General features: G+C 52.1%; 5 protein-coding genes across 5 annotated transcripts; 4 read left to right on the top strand and 1 right to left on the bottom strand.

Moving 5' to 3' along the window:
* Positions 1-428: 428 nt before the first annotated feature.
* PG997_004926 (uncharacterized protein) lies at positions 429-1,059 on the top strand (the record flags this gene model as incomplete). The annotated part of the gene is made up of 2 exons (XM_066809241.1): positions 429-865; positions 951-1,059. 2 exons carry the CDS (start codon positions 429-431, stop codon positions 1,057-1,059), a joined length of 546 nt encoding a protein of 181 aa, XP_066672859.1.
* Positions 1,060-3,799: 2,740 nt separating this feature from the next.
* On the bottom strand, positions 3,800-4,738 carry PG997_004925 (MADS box; the record flags this gene model as incomplete). The annotated part of the gene is made up of 3 exons (XM_066809240.1): positions 3,800-4,081; positions 4,152-4,286; positions 4,493-4,738. 3 exons carry the CDS (start codon positions 4,736-4,738, stop codon positions 3,800-3,802), a joined length of 663 nt encoding a protein of 220 aa, XP_066672858.1.
* Positions 4,739-10,937: 6,199 nt separating this feature from the next.
* Positions 10,938-11,626, top strand: PG997_004924 (uncharacterized protein; the record flags this gene model as incomplete). The annotated part of the gene is made up of 3 exons (XM_066809239.1): positions 10,938-10,988; positions 11,158-11,183; positions 11,323-11,626. The coding sequence occupies 3 exons, from the start codon at positions 10,938-10,940 to the stop codon at positions 11,624-11,626; spliced, it is 381 nt and encodes a 126-aa protein (XP_066672857.1).
* Positions 11,627-13,448: 1,822 nt separating this feature from the next.
* Positions 13,449-14,244, top strand: PG997_004923 (uncharacterized protein; the record flags this gene model as incomplete). Its single annotated transcript, XM_066809238.1, has 4 exons — positions 13,449-13,617; positions 13,679-13,911; positions 13,971-14,008; positions 14,085-14,244. 4 exons carry the CDS (start codon positions 13,449-13,451, stop codon positions 14,242-14,244), a joined length of 600 nt encoding a protein of 199 aa, XP_066672856.1.
* A 1,196-nt stretch (positions 14,245-15,440) lies between these two features.
* Positions 15,441-15,665, top strand: PG997_004922 (NAD(P)-binding protein; the record flags this gene model as incomplete). The annotated part of the gene is made up of 1 exon (XM_066809237.1): positions 15,441-15,665. One exon carries the CDS (start codon positions 15,441-15,443, stop codon positions 15,663-15,665), a length of 225 nt encoding a protein of 74 aa, XP_066672855.1.
* Positions 15,666-15,697: the final 32 nt, after the last annotated feature.

Raw genomic sequence — 15,697 nt, 5'->3', positions numbered from 1 at the left:
CCCAGAAAGAAGAGAGAGAGAGACAGAGTCGCACTAGCCTCCAATTCTGGTGTTACATAACACGGGAGTAGATGGGAAAAAGGTCGCAAACTTGCTCACGCTTAATATATTAAAACCATCGGCTGCGCGCCCCCTCTCTCTGAACTATCGCCAGCCACTTCCCTCTCGATCTGAACTTTCATGACTTAGGCCGGACCTCTCTTTCGATTACTTCTTCCCCCAAATAACAAACTACTACCGCAAAACAAAACATCACGCTCATCCGCAGGATTTATACTAAACAGGACTGGTGCCTGCCATTTTTAAGCGACTACCACCGCCACTACTAATACCCACCCAATTCAACCAACTTCGCAATATATATACGCAATGGCTCCCCACGGCGACATGGCAGACATGGATATGTCAGGGGGATGGACATGTCGGGCATGTCCGGGTCCAGCTCGTCCTCCTCCTCGGGCGGCATGATGATGATGATGTCGGTCTTCCAGACGTCGCAGAAGACGCCGCTGTACTCGATGGCCTGGACGCCGCAGAGCGCGGGCGGCTACGCGGCCACGTGCATCTTCCTGATCGTGCTGGGCACGCTGCTGCGGGGCCTGCTGGCGCTCAAGTCGATCCAGGAGTCGCGCTGGCTCGACAAGGAGTTCAAGCGCCGCTACGTCGCCGTCCAGGGCAAGCAGCCCATGGCCGAGCGCGTCTCGGCCGACAGCCTCGCCAAGAAGATGACGCTCTCGGAGAACGGCGTCGAGGAGGACGTCATGGTCGTCAAGAAGGTCCAGACTCACGCGCGCCCCTGGCGGCTGAGCGTCGACCCCGTGCGCGCGGTTATTGATACGGTCATTGCTGGTGTTGGCTATCTTCTGTATGCTTCTTCTTCTTCTTCTGTCTCTCTCTCTCCCCCCTCTCTCCTTGTCATATAACCCCGAGCTAACGTTATTATTCTACAGCATGTTGGCAGTCATGACGATGAACGTCGGTTACTTCCTTTCTGTCCTCGGCGGTGTGTTCGTGGGCAGTCTTTTGGTTGGCCGTTACACCGTCACATCGGAGCACTAGGCTGAAGTTGTATTGGATAATATTGGTCGTTTAGATGACTAGGATCTCGCTGTGGATATGACATTGATGAATGAACACGAAAAGAAAGATGAGGGAAGGGCCCATGGACTCGAATCACCCCCTTGAACCTGTTGAACGGATGTGGGCTAGACCCTCCGTCAAGAAGAGGAAAGGGAGAGGGGATCCTAACGATTAATTAGTAAGGGATGGGAGTGGGCGTCAGGCGAAAGCAAGCGACATATTACTTGCGGGTTAATCACTTCAAAATTTTCCATCGTATTCAATCCAAAGGCCCCAAGGGTCCTCTGAACTTCGGACATTCATCACCATTCTCGCACCATCTCGCCGTGGCCCGATGGACGGAGACGGGAAACATGGATCAATGAGAGGCAGTCAGTGTAATTCAGAAGTACCGATACATCAATTCCGATAGCCACACTACTCACGGCTTAGTGTTGCAGAAACATGCTCATTCTCGCGCAAGTGCTCTTCCCTGGCTCCAGCCCCACTTGCCTAGGCTTAAGTCGCAACCAGCATCGCACACACTCCCGTAGAGACTCCACTTCACTCACTGGCGTCCCTAACCAGTCAAAACCTGGGAATCGTGAAGTTGAGGCTCCCTGAAACCCGGTCGACGACAGCCGCACCTTGCAATCATCAGATACCGAACGGCATCATCTCATCACACAATAAGCATCATCATTGCACTTAATCTATATGAAATGACACGCACAACCCCGTCACGTTTTGTGCAAGAACACGGCGGCCCTACTGCCATCTCTGGGGTTCGTTCGTCACCCTTGGAACATGCCCGAGTGGTGTACTCAATTGCTGTACAAAATCGTCACCACTTTATAAGTCAGCCTGCTACAGCATTTACAGAAACGAGGGCGACGGTAAATATAACTATTACTACTTTAAAAGTGAAAGAGTGTTTCAGTGGTACGCTGCACGCGTGGTCGATAATATGAATCATCTTGTAATATGTCTGTTTTCGTACTTTGAGCGCATTAGGAAGGCACTTTTTTTTTCCGCCGTGCCGAAAAGCGTGGGACCCCGGGGCCTTTTCCCGAAACAAATGTAGTTGATTGATTGTATCATATGCATCTGCCGCATTCGGCACTTGTGATTATAACGAGAGATCGTCATCTACTTATTCCCTTTCGGAGAGAGAAAGACACACAAACAGAGAAAAGACCAGAGCTTAAATCGCCCCTCTTCCCCTTCCTCTCCCCACCCTTACCCGTCCCAGACTTATATGAACCACAACAACCCCCTCCCCCGGACAGACTTCAATGTCTTTTCTCCCTTTTCCCATGAATCTTATCATGGCTTCTTCCTACCTTTCTGAATATTGCTCCCCCTCTCCAAGCTCACAAGTCTCTTCGACAGCGGGCTGGCCGGTGGGTATCGACGGCTGGATGATGATATCATGGAAGGCGAACCTGAGCGGGGGTGCACCACACGAACCGGACCGCAACCGATAACCTTCTGCTGTATTGCGATATTTATAGGACCACTGCGTATCACTGTCCAAATTATGACATCGGCAGATCATCAATTTTTCGGGAACATCCGATACAAACTGCGGGTTGTCCTATTTCTTGTGACTGAAGTGCCACGCAAACAACAACGGGGCAAATTAGCACAACATTGGCCATACAATCCGCCAGGTGACGATGGTGAACAGTTTCTCTACACCATCGGTACAGGGACACGACCGTGTGTTACCCTGCCGATCCGATGTTGCTGTGTATTTTGATGGTTGGCATCTCGATTAAGAAACCAAGACCTGCCGAGTCACATGAAAACCGACAACGAACAGGGAAATAGAGCACGATTACCAATATCATTGTGTGATCGACTCTAACGTGCGAAAGTTACTATCATACATTCCGACTTCTCCATGGGAATCCATAAGATCGACGCAAAAAGGTATCTCTGTGATTTGGGAAACATTGCCAGGCAAAGACGCCGTCGAACGAGTGACCGAAAGGCACCTTCGCAGGAGGCATGTAGAATGTAGCAATGTGTGGTGCGACGATGAGCCCCGACTCAGCCCTTTTGGCACGCGGGTACGCTCCCCCTGCCATCATAGCCACACCATGCATGAATCATGATTTCGTCCGTCGTAATCCCTACGCAGAACCCCTAGACTCCTCCCCTGGGCAATGCATAGAATAAGCCGAGTCGATGTGCGCCATATTCAAGTCACCGACCCAGTTCAGCGCCCCTTCTCCTGACGGACCGCAACCAGAGAGATGGAACGTTGGAATAAAAAAAAGGTCAACCATGTGCTCCTGGGGTGACAAGCACAGACGGTTATATATGTCCTCATAACGAGATGATAGGACATCTCCAATGTCCATGCGACCATGCACAAACATGATCTTGGAATAGAAGTGTTGAGATTAACTTGCTGAAACATCGGACCATGCACGTGAGGCAGAATCGTCCGAATTCTCCGAGGCAGAGCTCACGGTTGTACGTGATGCATGGGAGAAGAGAAGATGGACTGAAGTTGTCGCAATCGGGGATCAAAAAGAACAAAAAATGAAGGAAGAATAAAAGAGCAGTAGAATCAAGGCGACCGAACAACGCCGCACCGTAGCCTCGAATATTATGACGCAGGGTTTTATCAAAATTCGGTAGGAAATGAGAGGCTCGTGTGAATGCAATTATATTCTGGGTATCAGGTTGGCGCAGGTGAGAACAAATCGAATTTGTCACAGTATCGTCGTTACGACTGGTGCGAGGTGTGCTGTGGCATGCCCGATTGCGGGGGCATGGCGTATTGCGCACCGCGCTGCTGGATGTAACTCGAGTAGGCCAAAGCCTGCTGGGGGTCGACAGGCACGTTGGGCATGCCGTAGCCAGGGGGCATGTGGTTCGGCGGCATTCCTGGTCGGCTCGATTGAGGTGGCAGGTGTTGATTCGGGGGCTCCTCAGGTGATTCCACTTGGTTGGAGTCGTCGACGCCGTTTTCATTGCCAGGGTTGGGCTCAGGCGCATTCAAGCATGCCTGCAGAGAAGTCAGCAAGTGGTTCTTCAAGGCCTGTGCAGACACAATAGATGGTGTGGTGGTTTCGTACCTGAATCAAGTTCTTGCCCTCAGCCTTAGTGACGAGCGGTTGCAACTTGGGGGTTGTAAACGTGTAGACGAGACCGGTTTCTGAGACGACCAGAAGAAGCACTTGCGTGCCTGTGAGGACAGAAAGCTCGTAAGCCTGCAGATGCCAATGTTAGACGTGTTCATTTCGATAATCCGCGCAAAGCAAGCGCGTGAAGATGGTTAAAAAGAAAAACGCGCTGGGCTCGATAGCGAGCAGCAAGCAGTCGCGTCGGATTTCACGCGCAATGAGGTAATATAGGTAGGCATTGGATGGACGGAATTGCCGGACGAGGTGGGCAATGGTAGAGTGTGGCAACGTACCTTCTTCATGATGCCCGCCTTCCGCTTGGAGAAGGTGATGTGGCGACGCGACTTGTCGGTGATGAACTTAATCTCAATCTTGCGACGCTCGCGTCCACCCTTCTCATCGTCGTCATCATCGTCGTCGGCAACACTAGGGCGGGCGCGCTTGACACCACGAGGCTCGGCGCTGCCGTTGCCGACGGCATGGCCGTCGTCGAGATCGTTGGGCGACGTTTGGTCGTGTTGGTCGGTGATGTCGGCCATGGTTGACGGCAATACTATCGAGGGTATCACGAAAAAGGCAAAAAAAAGTGGTGGAGATGCTGTTTTGAGTGTGGTGCCGACGACCTATACTGAATCTGGCCTCGAGCGGAGAGAGCCTCTTTCTGTAGTTGGTAGTTGGGTCAAGCTGCTTTGGTGGTAGCTTGTTGCAGTAGGCAGGCGGTGGCAGCGTTTTGAGCGGGAATGGGGGTGTGGGTGGCAGGCAATTGCAGCCTGTGCTTATTTTCTTGTCTGGGTTTTTTTTCTCTTCCCTCTTGGGACTGGGGGGAAGCAGAGGAAAAGGTGACCAGTGAGGAATGGTCAGGTCCAAAAATGGGTGCTTGCGCCTTTTTTTCTTGTTGCTCGGGTCGGTGGGTGTCGAGGGGTTGCTGCGAGCGAGCGAGTTTGGGTCCCCGGTGTAAGTAAAAGTAGGCGCGTGCTTTCACAGTGGCACTGGTGCTGGTGCTGATGCTGATGCTGGGCCGCCAAGTGGGTAGGGGAGGAGTGCGTAGCGCAAAAGTGCAGGCAGGACTGGTTTGGCGTATGAATCGTGCCTGAGTAGCGGGTTGAGGGTGGGTGGATGTGGATGTGGATGCCTGTACCTTCCAATCAATATTTGGTACATTCATCAATCAGCCCGCTTGCGCGCCCTTCCAACCGATGCCCGCCGCCCGCCGCCTATCAATTGGCTGGCTGGTTGGCTGATTGATTGATTGCTCAAAAGCACCAAACTGGAGGAGGGCCCCGACTGATTGGATGGCCCTACTGGCTTCCAATGGGCAAAGAAGAAAAAAGGTGGGACCTACTTTGTTTGAGTGGAAGCCAGTCACAAGTGTCAGAATCAATTGGAAATTCTTTTTTCGACTACTTGCTTTGTTTGACAGGCGGATGGCGTCGATGAAGGTGTTGGGAAAAGCCGTGGCAGAATTCCCAATGGGGTATTGAAGGGCAGTGGTTCCAGGCTGGCTTGGGTTAAGCTTGGGTCGCCCGAGGGTGGTCTTGGTTGGGTGGGTGGATGGGGTCCGGGTATCTTTTTTCGGGGTGCCTTGAGTGTTCTGTGCTTCTCTGCTACGCGTGTCTTTGTCAGTCAAAACAGCACTTGAACCAAGCAACTACTACAGGTCAAGTTTAAAGTAGGGCGGGCTGGCTGGAGCGGATGGCCACAGTTACAGGGCCTTCCCTAAACCAAAAAGAGAGAAAACGCCAAAACAGGACCCGGGGGACAATGAGTGGGCAGTGTAAGGATACATAGTCGTAGGTATACACATGTCAATATAAATACAAGATCTCAGGACTCGGTCCGTTGGCTCTCGTTCGTTTGTCCCCGAATGAATCAATCAAATCAATCCCGTCCAGTCCGGTCCGGTCCATGCAACCAAACGAACGGTTGGCAATGGGCGGCGACTCACTGACTGGATATCAGAGAGAAGGAATCAACAACGACCAGCGAGCGACTTCGATCCGAGCTGCGCCGTTGTGACCAATGGCATGGTATGGGATGGCATGGCAGTGGAAGGGACGTAGTGGTGGTGGTAGTAGTAGTAGTAGAACAAAAGAAAAGAGGGAAACCCAGACACATCATCGACAACTTATCAAAGAGCATACATACATAGGGTAAGGTGTATATACTTTCAACAAGAGGCAATGAATATGAGTAGTATACTCCCGACAGGCAGATAGACGGGAAGAGAGACAAACAGGCAGACGGGTAGGTAGATCTACAAACGGATAGATTGATTGATAGATCGAGAGACAGACGTAAATGGCAGACAGATTAATGGATTGAGGAACGACAGATGATGGTAATGCACTTACAGGAAGCTTTATTATTTGTTGCTGGTGTTGTTTCCCTTCTTGGTTCCTTGACACGCAGAGATGCCAAACGGAATTCGATGGCAGTATCGATTCAGGAAAGGTGAATGCGGGATGATTGAAAAGAGGATAGCGAGGTGGTAGCACACGGGCTCTTGCGGCCATGACCAGACACTTTAAAAGGCAGAAGGCGGGGACGTGGCGGCCCTTGGAGAATATCCAATTCTCGGGTTCTGTCCTATCCCTCCTAGACTCTAGTCCTCCTCCTACCTAATCCAAGGGAGGAGTCCCTTCTCCAGTCTGGACGCTAGCGAATGGAGACCTCTCCCCATCCAAGAGATTGTCTCTCGCACGCTTGCGCGCCCATTTTGATGGGCACCACCCCCGGCTCTCAATCCAGGTGTTCGTTTCTTCAAACCCCATGAACCATTAAATGAACAGTGCAGTGTGGGTGGATCCCCGAAAGCAGCCAAAAGGGGGCTGGGATTGGGTGGTGGATGGGGGTCGGGTGCATTTGATGGACCGGGCATGCTACACTCGACTGTAACACGAGCATTCATACTGTCTGTCTGATGTACTGCTATCAGTATACAGGCAGGTACATCGCGTTTGTTTTTTAGTGGCAGCAGGCATTTGGCTATCTTTCCATCTACCGCGCCGAGCTGACTGATCTATTGATCTGCTCCAGCTATCTGATAAGTCTATAATTGATGGAAGTTGATAGTTCCGTTGGGATTGCCTCAGTCGCGAAACGTGGGCGCCCCTTTTGAGTTTGAACGCTGCAGCATTACCAGTGTGTATACCTAAGTTTGAGGTGCATGCAACAAAAAGGTTGGAGGATAAGCCGTTTCGAAATCCGTTGGTCACGATTATGTGAGCAAGTACGTCAAACGCTTCTGTCAGAGTTACTTGCCATTGTACGGAGCATGTATCGATTTGATAATACGGCCACTTCACCTTGACATGAGTGCGAGCTACCGTACTACTGCTACTTCGACTACATACCAGCTTCATTCCAGCACCCAAAGCCTCGACTGGTACTGTACGTATTATCAGTCGATCAATCCCAAGAATCCTTGGGGCCCTGCGAGGCAGACTAGCCCCCAAAGGGAAGGACATCTCCTCGGGAAGACACCATGAAAGGACGGCCCGCGAGACTCTGGGCAATGCAGTAGACCCAAAGGGGTAGGTAACACATGACGGGCACACACACGTTCATCATTAAAATGTTTCCCGTCCTCGGTCTGTGTGCCAGCACATAAGTTAAGAAAAGATGGCAGAGCAATAGGATTGAATAAGAAAAGCGTCTGCCCTCAGCTGCGTACTCGGAGCTTGACACCGCCGGCAGCGTCAAAGATGACTCGACTAAGCAATGTAATACCTTCTTACATAGCCAGAGCGTGGGTGTGGCTGCATTTGACAGGCAATGCTTACTTCAGTCTAAAAAGAGACGAGACACATATTCCGCCTGTCACCATACGAGTCCATCCACGGGCGGCTCTTCCTTCGTACTCCGGTAGCTTTGCAGCCTGCCGCGTCCAGGGCCCCTCCGCCAATGTCCCTTACCTGGACCACGATTGAACCCTGGCCTGTAATCTGCAAAGCAAGATGAGTTAGGAATAGTGGGAAAGCCAAGTCCAAGTCCATACCTGTGTCGATGCTGCCATGAGGCGCGGGAGCTCGTCCTCTTGTCCATGCCCATATATTTCCTGGGAGCTAAGGCGATGCTGGATGGATGAATGAATGAATGAATGAATGAATGAATGGGTGGATGGATGGATGAACATCTCGTTAGCCTAGGTACATACGTACATACCTGCATTACTTATCTTAAAGTTCCTTGAACCTCGTGCAGCACCGGGCGGCGCCAATTGCGCAAAAGCTGCTGCTGCAGGCCATAGGCCCCTGTTCGTAACAGTTGAAGCGGCAGCAACTGCACGCGGTCTGGCCTTGAGCAGACGAGTGTCACTGTTGCGTCGTGGCCGCTCGGCCGCTTAGCTCGCTTCCCGATTACCCGCAGCCAGGCCAGGTCTTGAGTAAGGAACCTTTGGGGCGGCATGTCGAGAGAAAAAGGTAGACCCTGACAAATGATTCATATCGATGTTGGCCGGCACCGCAATCTGCCTCCTCTCGCGTCCAGGCAGGAGGAGAAGAAAGAGATCGGTCGTGCTTTGGAAAGGTCCCGGCCCTGGGATTCCTTACCTAGGATCCATCCTACCCTGGGGTGCTAGCAAAGTGACAGCCATGCCATGGCTAACCTAACTGTGACGATACAAAGTCGGGTGGGGCGAACGACCGTCTTTCGTTCGTGGTTGCGTGGGGAATCGGGAAACCGCTCAGTGCAACAGAGAACCTTTTCCCAGCAAGTAAGTTTAGTGCGTCGGTCCCAGCTGACAGGCGCAGTGTAGGATTTCTGATTGATAGTGCTTACAGGGCCCCATAAGACGCAATCAATCGCTGCGACCTACATGCTGCATACCACCAGTACATGTGCGCCTTTCAAAGTTGGTCGACCTGTAGGAGGTAGGTAGTACATACCTCCTGTATGCATGTTAGGTAGTAGGAGGAGTAGCAGTATCCTCCCTTCCTCTACCCTGCTTGCTACCTGGAGGATGTCGGCCTTTCCATGTTGGATTCACCGAAGCCCTGGCATGGCATTCAGGTTGGCGATTATGTAGCTGTGGCCCTGGTAATAGTTGTTGTTGCTGCTGCTGTAGCCGGCGGCTCCAGCAGGGATCTCTTTCGCGTACGACACACCCCCGGCACTCATCGACTTTCTGCAGGGCGAATTGTGCAATCAAGGTCACGGGCAGGCGGGCAGGCGGCATACATGTAGACTGGAGTCGGACTGGAGGGTACAGGGTGTGGGGTTTGTCATCTCAGCGACCATTTTCACCAACGAGATTGAACCCCATGTAGGAAGTATTCGTCGTTAGCGACCGGTTGGTAGACACCATCAAAGACCATGTTGCCCTGATAGGCCGTGTCCAAGCCAGATAGTCCCACATTGTCGACGGGCTCTGCACCTAAGAAACTAACGAGACCGGGGGCACGGGCAAGGATCGGAAGCATTTTGGCACTATCCGTCTCGCCCTCGAGGCCAATTTTCCATCGCGCCGTGGGTCACTACGCTGATGCAGATATATCGACAACGTGATCGCCAGGCATGCCTTGCCATTCCGTGAAATGGCCTGTCCATGAAAACTGGAACATACGGGATTCTTTTCTTTCTTGCTGCTATCACATACATACTTCCTAATGTATCGCGCCGACCCGATGGGTAGCTTATGTACATACATCCTAATGTAGACGAGGAAGGCCAGTTACTACTCAATCAGTGCTGTAGCACTAGGAGTTATGTACGTACATCCATTTGTGTACTGGTTGGCAAAAAAGAAATACCTTCCGCCGGCGCCAAGTCTGGCTATCATTTCAAGCATGACAGGGATGTCAAAATTAGGGACTCATTGAAAGCCGTTGACAGGGGGAAATGAAGCGGGGAGCAGACTGATAGCGCTAGCTGCAATGGCCAATGAGCCAGAGGCCCATCGCTTAGAAGAGGAAGAGGACGGAGAAAGAGAGACTGAGAGAGGCCCTCCCAAGGTCGCAAGGTCTCAAGGTAAGGTTGGGTTGGCTCTGGGCTCTTTCTTGGCTCTTGGATGTTACGGCCTATGAAGGGGCGGGAGTGTTCATGGATGGACAAAGCTCTCCGGGATTTGTTGATTGCGATTTGATCGATGATCGGGCGTACGATTTGTAGCTGACAGCAATGGGGTTATATGACATGCCATTACCTCAGATTAGAATTGCTAGTGATCACAACCGGCCGATTTGTAATATTTATTGGATGAACAAGCCCAGGTATATCCATAGTATTAGTCAACACCTATCTTAGCACTAGGTGATCGCTGGGAAAACGCAAGCACAGGGCTGGCCAGCAATTAGCAGTAGCCGGGATAGAAACTATGGACGTGCAGTTGTTGTCAAGAATAAGCATTTCTGTAGGGCAAGATCCTAACCCGTTGCGGCGCCTCCTCCTACATCGATTCTGCTAGGGAGAAGAGCCGCAACGCTTTCCCTCAGTAAACACTTTATATATGCTCGCCATGCCTGTTTGGCTCTAAGGAGACCCCAATCGCCGGCTGTCAATCACAACGTTGCCCTGATTCCTGGACTCGATAGGAATGGTGTCGGGGTTACCGGGCTTCCGCAAGCGAACAAGGAGGGTGTGGAAGAATTCTAGGTTGCACAGTCATCCAACTAAACGGGGGATGGCGCTCCCCAAGGTTTACAGAGCCCTACATACACCCTCGCGACGACGAGCTGCCTATTCTATTTGATGAATTGTTCCAACGGTAGGAATCTGACACATCAGGGATCTCACACTAAGATGGACGACATCTGGTACTCTAGATTCGGCACCATCCTGGTTCATGTCTTGGTATGGTGCTTACGTAGCCATTGGTGGTGAGGAATTGCATGCGTAGCACGCATGGTGAAATCTCGAAACACGTCGCTGCCAACTCAAATGTGGTGACAGAAACAGAGGAAGAAACAAAGATGGCTGTGGTTTGGATTTAAGTATGGGATGAAACTCTTAAAATAGGCAGGCACACAAGAGCCTTTGGTTTCCGTGGTGTGTTCTAGTCGGACAGCCCAGGCTGCATATATTGGGCTGTCTCGAGTATTGTGCACATCACGAACCTCTGGCAAAGGTCTGCTCAGGAGCGCTATGCAGCAACGATAAACCGCGACTACTGCCCACCATAATTTAGGCCAGAGCAGAGCGCATATCTTTTGAAGACAACCACAGTTGGACACCCGAACGACCTGGCGGCCAAGAGGAAGCCTACCTCCATCAAAGAACTTGAGATGGCCGAGTGGGTGCTGCTCGGCCGCAACGCTGGCAAGTCAGTAGATACAGTAAATCCAGCACCGGGCGCCCACGATCCTGATCTTCTTCGCTCGCAGGCTGATGATACCGAATATCTGCGGGCTCGGTCTTTGGCGTACCGGATTTATGTGCCGCGGCCGTTTTCCTTTGGACCTCCGCTCAATTCCGGCGCAGTAATTCCGTGATGGCGGCTCTGTAACCTAGGCGGTCGCATCTGTGGTTTGGCTGAACGGCCATATATACTGCGAATCAGAAATGGACGATGGCCGATATGGATATCGCGTACTCATCAGCGGCATCGGGCCACGCCGATGGTCGTTTGCCTCGACATCGGGCGCATCGGCGTCAGGAGGACCGCGGGACGAAGCTGTGCCATTGCCCACACCGGACGGAGTGCACGCATCGTCTCAGGGACATACGACGAGGGACCGACCTGAACAAGACGAGGAAAACCTCGATGTTTTATGTTTAAAAGAGATGGGATGATGGCGCCTCCTGACGAGCTGCCCAGCACATGACGCAATTTTGTAAATCCTGTCACTTGGATGGTTGGATCTTCCCGACCATGACGGTTGCGGCAGGATGATCCGCTCATCAATACCTCTAGTGTGGCTGGCTTCAACCTCAAACCCGCCCCCATGAGCCATGCGACGGCACAGAGGGGGAGACGCCGTATGGCTGCAATACACGATATATACCCTTGCCCATTTCGAAGTAGATGCAATATATATATATATATATATATATCGGAATGACAGACATGCACACACATTCCAGAAGAAGACACATTTCGACACAAATTGGATGGGAGGAAGCAAGCTGGTGTTCTGGGATGAACGCTCGACTGCGTAAGTTGGTAAGGTAGGAGGAGGTTGCATGCCGGTACCCGTTCTCGAAGCTTGAGAGCAGGTCTCTCGGGTCTCACGGCTGCTGTCAGGGCGGTAAATAAGTCGCGATGGTATTTCAGCATGGTGGGCTCCAGGGATCGGGGGAGGCTCGAACACCACATGATTCGATTTCTTGGTGGGCGTGGATGAGATTCGAGACGGGGACCCGCCCTGATTGGCTGGCCAGGGCTGGAGGGTTGCGGCTCTCCATGACACGGCCCCGCGATTGGCCCGTGCAGCAGGTCTTGGCCGAGTTGGCGTGCCAGACTGGCCAGGATGCCAGCAGTTGCGGCCCTGAAGCAGGTGCGGCACTGCTTCAGATCTGGTGACACTAATGGGCCATGAAACCGCAGGTGTCAGGGATCCCAACGTCGCCATTCGTCTGCGAGTGCTGTTGCATTATCAGGCCTGCGGAGTTGCATTGAGGGAGAGCACCGGCGCTGCCAGTCCAGTTCCTGCCAGTTCCCAGCGGCCGGTGGAGTCCAACGGCGTTTCCTGTACGTTTCTGCTGGTTGTAAGCCCACTCTGGTGGTCCGTCGTGTTGTCTCGACGCCATTCTGCTCGTCGTCGCCTGAGCTGGGGATTCCCTTTTTCTTGGCGTCCTTCCGCAGCGCTTCCCGTCCTGCACCTCCTAGCCTGTACTGCTATTTTCCGACGGGGTTTGGCCTGGCGCTTGTTCTCTGTATTCTCTTCTCTCCGTCTTACGCTTAACTGTATTTCACTTCTTTTCATCCTACCGTTTGACCTAATCGCTGTGCGTTGTTGCTTTCGTTTCGATTCTTTCCCATTACTCTTCCACTTCCAGGTCGAAGGTGTAGATACTTTTTTTCCTTGTCGTGTTGCTGGTTGGTATAGACAGACAACTCGACCCTTCCGTTCATTCGCTCGCTTTGTCGACACCCTTTACTTTCTCTTCTACGCCGCAAACGATTTAACTATATCACTACAAAAACAAAAACTAGACGCCGGCCGTCAGCATATTTACGCCATCATCCAACGATATCAGTCAGGGTCTAGGACGAGACAAGGAACCTCGAGGAGGAGAGATTGAGCAGCCAAGTCCCCTAGGACCAACAACCTCCAGTGTTTAAGTGGCTGCTCTTTGAAGGAAACCGGCAAGATGGTCAACAAAATCATGGGCGCCTTCATGGCTGCCGATGGCCTATTCGCCATCACCGGCGCTATTATGATGGGCTTCTCCGTTACCGTGTTGAACACTTGCTTCGACCCGCCAACTGAAGGAGAGGGTGCTGCGCGAGACCTGCTGTACCGGCGGTTTCCCCTGCAAGGTGAGTGCAGCTCCGGGAATACAATGTACTGGGAGACCCTCCAAGCTAACAAACGACATAGCCGGTATCGCGAATGCTGTCATGGTCTTCGTCAACTTCGCCCTTACTCTCCCGGCCCTTGCTACTCCGGCTCGAGGACTATTGAAGACTGCCGGCTACATGATTGCTATAAATGCCGTCTTCAGCCTCATCATCGGCTTGGACCTGTGGATCACCACCCTGAAGACGAAGCAGGAGTTTTCCGAGATCTGGATTTCGCAAACGCCCGAGGTCCAGTCCCTGTTGCAGACGAGGGTGAGTGTTTTCCACCCCTGAATATACACAAGGCCTACCGTTACTGACTCTGCTCCAAGTTCCAATGCTGCGGTTACTTTAACAGCACCTCGCCTGCGTTCGTTACTGATGCCACCTGCCCGAGTCCTGCAGCTGCGAAGCTGATCAAAAGGCTGCGCCGCGCCCCTAACGAGCTTCACCAACGTTTTCGTTGACAATATTTTCACGGCTGTGTTCGCCTTTGTCGGCATCGACGTGCTGCTTATTCTGGCAACTGCCTGCTTGATGAAGGACCGCAAGGAGCGTGAGCGGTTCCGACACATCGACGAGAAGAGTGGCGTCCGACAGTTCTAAGTGTCGAACGCCCCTTGACCCGTTTTCTTCTCGACAAGAATCGCCGATGCGATCTGGACCTTTTACCTCAATACGATACCGTTTGCCATTGACTGGCATAATTCTCCTATCGGTACAAAACGGTGTCTTTGGAACGACTTGAAATTACGAGGATTCGACATTCTCCTTTTTTTGAAAGGGGTGGTGCATTTTGCAAGCGAGCCCATACAGCATACCTAGAATTGTTCGCGAAGCCCAAGCCATGCGTCTACTTGTTGTTTGATCTTGTATATACCAAGGGGCGCAGACTGCAATTGATTGATGCACGGCGCTCTCAGACGGCTTATGGAGGACACCAGCTTAATGGGGGATCATGTTGGGTCCCCTTTCTGACTTTCAGTTTCCAATCCTTCCTCATATAGTATATGTAGGACGAGGGTCTCGGGGAAGTATGAAATACATAGAAACAGCCAAAAGATATACTCAAACAATCTCAAAAAAATCCCGACAATATATCCAAAGTGATAACACCTCGAGTACTACTAATGTCGCGATGATACGTGAGACGCTAGCAAGCTATGTTTGCCGGGATAATTGCGCGTGTTGTGTTCCCTTACCTAGTAGAGTTTACCTGCTTTGTGTCGTTTCGATGGGGTGGACGGACGGACGGGCGGGCGGACTTCGATGATTCATCACTAAAGTTGCTGATCATTCGTCTCACTACGAAGGACAAGAATAGTCCGTCGATCAATCCATTAGCCAAGGATTGAGCACAAGATGCAAAAAATAGTATCATATTATATCCTACTCTAACCTGTACTAATCGACGTATATAGGTCTATACTGCATGAGATAAGTATTTTGCTTCGCATACAGAATACGTGCAAATACTACTTGCAGAGGAGCCTAGTCGACGGCAGGCAATTGCGCTCGGCCAATCATCTTACAACATTAGCTGCTGAACCAGTTTCTCTATATGCCGTCCACCGACCCAGTTAGCAACAATCACCTTACTGCCTGGCCAAACTAGGACACAGCGGGGAGCGGCATTGCTCAGTTGGGGTAACCCTTGTGGCGTGTCAGCAGCTGCCAGGTATCAGGTCCAGGAATAGGAACAGGAACAGGTGAACGACTTGCTACATCATCAACCACGCCAAGAGGGACCGAAGAAGACCACCACAGGCATCGAGTGACCGGCCCCTCGCTGTTAGCAAAGCATGTCCAGACCCTGGATCTTCGTGAGCCCCGCGAACCGCGGCATCGGTGCTGCCCTCACCCGCCACCTCCTCCGAACAACCACCCTCCCCATCGTCGCGACCTCGCGCTCGACGTCGCCCTCGGAGACCAAGAAGGCGCTCCTGGCCGACCTATCACTGCCCCCATCTTCATCGTCATCATCGTCTGGACATACCGACCGCCTGACCGTGCTCCCCTCGACGTGACGTCCGAGCCGAGCATCGAGCGGGCCTCGGAC

The sequence above is a fragment of the Apiospora hydei genome, assembly GCF_038363865.1.
Source record: "Apiospora hydei strain CBS 114990 chromosome Unknown utg000004l_segment0_segment0, whole genome shotgun sequence".
NCBI classification, from domain to species: Eukaryota; Fungi; Ascomycota; class Sordariomycetes; order Amphisphaeriales; family Apiosporaceae; genus Apiospora; species Apiospora hydei.
This window is presented reverse-complemented; position numbering and strand designations above follow the sequence as displayed.